The sequence below is a fragment of the Dunckerocampus dactyliophorus genome, chromosome 9 (genome assembly GCF_027744805.1).
Source record: "Dunckerocampus dactyliophorus isolate RoL2022-P2 chromosome 9, RoL_Ddac_1.1, whole genome shotgun sequence".
NCBI classification, from domain to species: Eukaryota; Metazoa; Chordata; class Actinopteri; order Syngnathiformes; family Syngnathidae; genus Dunckerocampus; species Dunckerocampus dactyliophorus.
Window position 1 is genome coordinate 12,387,446 of NC_072827.1, and position 7,265 is coordinate 12,394,710.

At 40.4% G+C, this 7,265-nt stretch overlaps 1 protein-coding gene across 1 annotated transcript; it reads left to right on the forward strand.

Annotated features, from left to right (window-relative positions):
* Positions 1–623: 623 nt before the first annotated feature.
* Positions 624–5,536, forward strand: tpt1 (tumor protein, translationally-controlled 1). The gene is made up of 6 exons (XM_054788153.1): positions 624–771; positions 1,287–1,354; positions 2,637–2,824; positions 3,175–3,280; positions 5,022–5,138; positions 5,212–5,536. The coding sequence occupies exons 1-6, from the start codon at positions 744–746 to the stop codon at positions 5,212–5,214; spliced, it is 510 nt and encodes a 169-aa protein (XP_054644128.1). The 5' UTR covers positions 624–743; the 3' UTR covers positions 5,215–5,536.
* Positions 5,537–7,265: the final 1,729 nt, after the last annotated feature.

The window sequence follows — 7,265 nt, forward strand, 5'->3', positions numbered from 1 at the left end:
TTCCCGTGCTAAATCTGCATTTGCAGATTTACATACATAAACCGTATGGCTCGCTAATACTAAATGTGATCTGAAGACTACGGTAGTTTAACCGTGTTGTCAAGCCGCGAACCAGCCTTGTGCATTCAGACTGTCTAGCCTTCGTCGCACTTCCTGGTTGTGTCACGTGCTGTCACGTTTAACGTGACGTCATTACAGAAAGATGTCTACAATCGCGAAAACATAATTAAAGTGAGGGCGAGCAAACAAAATGTGACATTATAGACGCAAATGTACGTTTTACACGAGAGAGAAGAGGTTCTCCGTCGGCAGATTTATCTCCAGCTCAGAGCTAAACCTGATATATTAAACAGTGGTAATATTAATAGCTACTTTACTGATTTATTACTTTTTGGCTACTTCGTTCATTTGTACAACACTCTGATCAGCAAGAACACATTATTTATGAAATGTGTTTATATATAGATATGAGCGTTTAAGGATAATTTCAATATCTCTACTATACTTCCAAACTTGTCATTTCAGTGTCCAGTCGAAGTGCAGAACATATCTCCGTATGTAGTACCACTTTTGGCCACCATTACAGTGTGGCAGCAAAGCGATCCCATTCGAGCCAACCCATGATGACGTCACCAGGATGTAAATAGTCCGCATCGAGGCCTGCTTGGTCTTTTTCCTCTCCCTTTTAGTGCGGGGCGGCAGGTTTGTTTTGTCTCTGGAAGATTTAACACAAAAGCGGCAAAATGATCATCTACAAGGATATCATCTCGAGTAGGCAGTCACCTTTATTGACATTTTCGCGTGTGCTACCTAGACAAGTTGTCGAGGCGGTTGTTTAGTGTTTCTTAAAATGTTCTAATAGTTCGCTCATGCGCGCGAGCTAACTCGTGTACAGACGCCGAACATGCTAATGCTAACTGGATGACGCCATACATGACCATTGTTCGCGTTTTTTTTGCGTACTCTAATTGACATGTTAGCGTACATCTGTAACGCAACTTGTGACCATATAAAAATGTTGAACAGACTAACGTCGTCAACGGTGAATTACGGGCCCTAAATATTTAACTGCGGGCTGCTTCGTAATGGGCTAGCTGGCTCGCTTATGGCGTCCAGGCGTCATGTGGCAGGCGGAAATGTTCAGTGCCAAAGCTAAAGTTAGCATTAGCATCAGTCTCACGAGAAAGTTAGCTGGTATAGTCGCTTACTTTGCTTTTGTGGCCAAAGACGGTTTTGAGGTTTTTTTTCGCTTTCAATAACCATCACCCCCCCCTCCCGTTCTGCAGATGATGAGCTGTTTACAGATGTCTACCCAATTACGGAGACTGCAATCTTCTATGAAGTTCAAGGAAAGGTGAGGCGACACATCACATAAGCGTGTGAATGATTTGTACAAGAGTTGTTAATAATCCATAAACTAGGAAAAGTTGGGTGTTGGACCTTTTCTAATTAAAGGTCATGTTCATTTCTGTTGAACAAGTTAATTGGCCTTTGGATTTTTCAATGAGAAGATTTAGTGCTGTGCTATTTCAGGGTATGTGCAGGGTCTAACATCCGTTAACTTGTATTTAAGGATTAAAATTCTGCCCATAGGTCCTGGGTACTTAGAAGCAGGGATTTAGGCTGACTCTCAATTCTACCCCTTAGCCCTTCCCCTTGGTCTTACCCCCTACCCCACCCTACCCTGTAAAACCTAGGACCAAGGGGAATAAGCCACTAAGAAATGGGACACAACTTGATTCATCATCACCCTTCACCACTTCCTGGCTGTGACATAGGTAGATGAGATAATGAAATTGTTCATAAGTGTTTCCTACCATTAAAGTATCTATATTATTTCAATATTATGTAGCCTACCTCAGAACACCTTTTTTTTTTAAATAAAAGGCATACATTTTCGCAAACTGTGACTTTATTGCAAAACAACAAAATGTACAGCTTACAACCAGTGCTGTAGTATTCATAAAAATAGAAAAATATGCATAGAAAGTAACAATATTACAAACCTCATCAAGCATCATTTCAAGATTTAAAAAACTTCAGCTTTGGCCTCGCTCTCTTCCTGTCGTGGATGGTCTCCCTCAGATTCTTTTGTAAGAAAGAAAGAAATTTTGTTGTATTTGACTTTTCCATGCTGGGACTGCAGCTTCTGAATGGTCCTGGAGTGCTGTGTGGTGTAGCAGAGGGCTGACTTCACTTGGCTCAGCTTCTCCTATAGCAATGACACACACACTGTAGGCATAATTGATATGGGCAACAACTATTAACTCAATGTAGATACAATAATAACAGTAAGAGTAGTATAGTAATAGTGTGCGGAAAACAAATAGAGTGATTAAGAAAAAAATAGATGGGACAACGTTAGATTCCAAAAGTTGAAGAAAGTTTGATAATGTGGTGTTCTGTCCACCTATGGCCATGTTGTGTACATCTTTTATTTAGCTCACTTCCTGATCATGCATACTGTATGCTAAATACAATAAACATCTTATCTAACTGGTAGAATTGGGATTCAGCCTTAATTTCAATTTATTAGGCAGAGTTCTGTGCTAAAGTTTCCGCAGTACAAAAGGGTCTTGTCTTCAAATGCTCACTCCTGCTCAGTTTCATTGATGATCCTGCTTGTTTTTTGGTAGCACATCACCATAGTTAACGGCGACATTGACGGTTCCTTGATCGGAGCTAATGCGTCAGCTGAAGAACAGGACGAAGGTACAGATAAGAGTTCCGTCTCTGGTATTAACGTGGTCCTCCACAACAAGCTGGTGGAGACATCGTATGATAAGAAGAGCTACATCCCCTACATCAAGGAGTACTTGAAGAAGTAAGTCTGCTTTTCCTCTTCTTGCAAACGCCGTCCATGTAAAATCATTGCTGTCGGCATAGTTTTTCTTTTAATTCTGGTCTACATCAGTCCCGTCCATACAAGCACAATATTACACTCACTCAGCAGAGCAGACCTCCACCAAGACCATCAGTTAGCAAGAGGTTTGTTATAGGAGATTTAGTTCCTACTTCACCAAGGATACCACCGTTTTTATGATTCTGGAGGGGTGGAAGTAAACAACAAATCAAATTCCTCCATCCCCAACTTGATTTAGATCCTCATAAATCCCCAAAATGTCTTGAGTGTTTGCAGATTTGATCCCATCCGTGTTTACTTCCATGATTTAGGATCAGGGAAAAGCTGGAAATTGACAACCCCGAGCGGGTGGACAAATTCATGGCGGATGCCAGCGCCGAAGTCAAGAAGCTTATCCCGGAGCTCAAAAACCTCCAGGTAACCCGCCCTATACAAACGGATGTCTTAATGCTCCATTTCAATGTTGAAATTCAGGGACTAGCCACACGGGAATGCCATTCTGGATGCCCTGAAACAGTATTATTTGATAACTGCTTCCAGAGTGGGAAAATCTGAAAACGCCGGCTTTTTGGTTCCGTGTAGACAAGCGAAACCGCTGTTTTATGAAAACAATGACATCACCGACCCGTCGCCACAACGTGACCAGAAGTGAGGTCCGACCACAAGCCAACATAATATATTAGTTTTTCAACGGACATGACTCACCCCAGTTGATATTTTCTTGTCTTGTACTCCCAAATGACTCGCAGAAGTAATTCCACTTCGTCTTGACAAGCATTGGAAAGCGGAAGACTGTCTTATGCGCATGCGTTGGTTCTTCTATAGTTTGGTGTGTCGTGTGGTTTTGTCTGTGTCTGTTTACAGTGCCATACATTCTCACCCAGTCATCTATTTCCGTCTGGTTGCAACTATTTACTCATCTGGCACAGTGTGGATGCACATTTTTTTCCCAACCTGCCAAAAAAGAATGTTTTAGTATATAGTAAAGTATACTACGGCTATGGTTATTAATACAGTCCGTGAGTCAACTTATTTTTTATTTTATCACAAGACGTCCTTGGAAAGGTTGACTCTTGTTTATCACAGGGGATAAGTCCCCAAAATAGCCAGCAATAAGTGAAATCCACAAAGTAGCCAGCTGTTTAATTTATTTTATTAAAGCTGTAAAACCCCTCACCATACACTTTTCTCATACTGGCATTAACATTTTCTCACATTTTTCTCTTGTTTAAACACTCTCAAAGTTTAAATTTTGTTTCAATTTTAATGATCAATGTACAAGGTTGGATTCAACAAATTAAGTGACTCGTGTATTTCACTCCTCTGACCATGCCTCTTAGTCCTGGTGCCGTTTGGCTGTAGCGTTTTTGCATCCTTGGTAAAACATATAGATCCTGTTGTTTTTTTACTCCTCCTTGTCCTCCATGAACCAAAGATTTATTTACAGTATTCCGCCTTCTGCCTTCCTTCAGCATGTCCAGAAGTCCAACTTTTTGTGATGGCTGGCTTCCTCTGCCCTTTTGGTGCAGAGCGTTACAACAATTGTGGGTTTTGTCAGACAGAATACAACCATACGGCATCTTCTGTTTCTTCTATTGTTTACCTCACACGGTTAGCTAGTTTGCTAGCCATGGCCACAACAAGAGCCTGAACGAAGGAGATTGGCTGTACACCATTGTCAATCAGGATGCAGAAGATAAATGGGCGGTGCAGACAAGAGAATAGAGAGAGACACTGTTCTCAGCACGGAACTACAGAACTCAAATTCCCTCAATGCAGTTCTTCTTAAAGGGCCAGGCTCAGCCTGTAAACAGTGTTCATACACTGTTAAAAAAAAACAACAAAACATGAAAATTGCACGCACAAATCCGTGAAACAGCAAGTCCGTGAAAGGTGAACTGCGATGGAGGGAGGGACCACTGTAATCTAGGTGTTGGACTTTAAGGATGGAAATCCTTAAAGTCCAACACGATCCAATGAACGTGTGTACATGCTTTTTAAAGGGCTGATTTCAACCAAATTCACGCAATAATGACTTCGTTTTCTGAGAATATAAACGTACTGAATGTAAACTTGCTGTCCCGATTTGAAAAGAAGCCACAGATGAAGCGCTCCGCAGCCGCTGGCTTCATTAAACGCCAAGCGTCTTCCTGTCCAGTTTTTCACAGGGGAGTCCATGAACCCAGAGGGCATGGTTGCCATCCTGGACTACCGTGAGGATCAAGTAACTCCTTACTTGCGCTTCTTCAAAGATGGCCTGCTCGAAGAGAAATGCGTAAGTATTGTGTGTACAGCCAGGTATTTTACGAGTTAGCGCTTACCTAATGGGTGTACTCTTCTTTTTGCAGTAACTACCAGGACTAACATGCTTGCCAATGCCCCCCCCTCGAGAGCATCATGTCTAAAGAGACAATATTCACATCATGGCCCACAAGTCAAACATTATTGGTCACACAAAAGTTTTTAAAAGCTTTTTTTTCCTTTGCTACTTTCAGTATTTTTCTGCCTCAGGATTAATAACGGAATATGCTCAAAGCTTCAGGATTTGGACTCTCTGGATGTTTTAGCAAAGATTTGAAAGGCTCAACGTTTGCCATGCCAGTTGGATTTATGATTGCATTCAAAATTCAATTGACTTCTGGTTTCATTTCAAAATAAAGATGACTACCACCACCTGCTGTACCCAGCCAAGTGTCTAACTACTATTTTGCACGCCAATCTTTTCCAAGTGTTAGTATTAGAGTATTAGTTAATACAGTGCAGCTGCAAACAGCTTGCATTCTTAAGATGTGACTGGTCTGTACCCAAATAAATATGTCACTTCGTGTCACACTTCCACATCAGAGGATTATCTTCACGTCTTCACTCAGGTACCCACCTATGGAATGGAAAAAAATGCTTTATCACCTGAAGGCTCCCTGTGCCAAGTGGATGGCTGGCTTTCACAGCTTTGATGTAATATTGCTAATTTAACAATTTCATTGATTACGTCTACCATTGGGCACCAGAAGTACAGCACACCATACATGGAAGTGGTCTGACGCCACCATGAAAATGCGCTATTGCCCTCTACACAGGATAACAACCGATTGGAGTGTTGGGATTATACCAGAGGTGTCCAAACTTTTTCCACAAAGGCCCACAGTGAAAAATGAAAGGATGCAAAGGCCACTTTTGAGATTTTGCAAACCAACATGTAGATATGCTGTTACATATATTTCAAGAAAAAACTACATCTCAGCTTTGTGATATAGTGTTCCCTTGTTTATCTTGAGGTCTAGGTTCCCAAATAGTCTGCAATAAGTGAAATCTGCAAAGTAGCCAAATTCCATTTTTTAAATTGTTTTAAGGCTGTAAAACTCCTCACCATACACTTTCCTAAGGCAGGCAATAACATTTTCTCACATTTCCCTCCTGTTCTAAAAGAAAAAAAAGTTCAAACCATTTGAATTTTAATGATCAACAAGGGAAATTATTAAGCCACTCACGCATGTTTCACTCCTGTAACCGTGCCTTTTCGTCCTTGCGCCGTTCCGCTGTACTGTAGTGTTTTTGTATCCTTGTTAAAACCGAAGATTCATTTACAAGTTAGCAAGCCAGCTCGCAATGACACAGGAGATGTGGCAGGACAGCAGAAGGAAGTTGATTGACAATGGTCTACAGCCAATCAGGGCGTTTCAACGTTTCAATTCTTGTTTCAATGTTTTAACTCTATGCTGCTAAAATTACTTCTTTTTTCATATTACGAGTTTATGCTCATAAAATCGCAGCTTTTTTTCTTGTTATAATACAACTCTTTTCTCTTGACATTTTGACTTCATTCTTGTAAAATTAGCCGTTTCCCGATCATGCAATTTTTTTCTTGTAATTACGACTTTATTCTCATATTGACTTTATTTCTGCGACTAAAATGACAACTTTGTTTTTATATTACAATTTTTGTAAATGCCTTTAATATTTTAACTTTGTTATTTTTCCTGATATCAAAATTATGTTTTCTTGTTAGGTTACAACGTTTTGCTTTTTGACTTTATTCTTGTAAAATGACTGTAAATTGAAAAAGTTCAAGTTCCTCCCACACCTAGTAGGCCAAAGACCTGATTATGATCATGTTGAATTGTCATTCATTAAAAGGTATCAACCAAAAAAAGTAAAAATATTCGGTCTGCCCTCTATGTGTTGGGTTTTTATTTTGTAAATCAACATGAGAGGTTTAAATGAGTCCGTTTTCCTCCTTACTTATTTGCGACACTAACACAAGATGGATATCTGCTGTCCTTGTGGTGTACTGTACACGTGGCTCAAGGAGGTCCATAGTTGCGGTCACAAAAGTGAAAGGAAGACACACAAGCCTCGAAATGAGCTTTACTGAATTCCCTAATTTGAAGAGTAAGAAAAATAT

Bases quoted from the DNA above. Each gene is read 5' to 3' on its own strand.
- tpt1 (XM_054788153.1), top strand. From the start codon at position 744: ATGATCATCTACAAGGATATCATCTCGA. The intron at 2,825-3,174 runs GTAAGTCTGCTT...TCCATGATTTAG, and splicing joins ATCAAGGAGTACTTGAAGAA to GATCAGGGAAAAGCTGGAAA. The intron at 3,281-5,021 runs GTAACCCGCCCT...CTTCCTGTCCAG, and splicing joins CGGAGCTCAAAAACCTCCAG to TTTTTCACAGGGGAGTCCAT.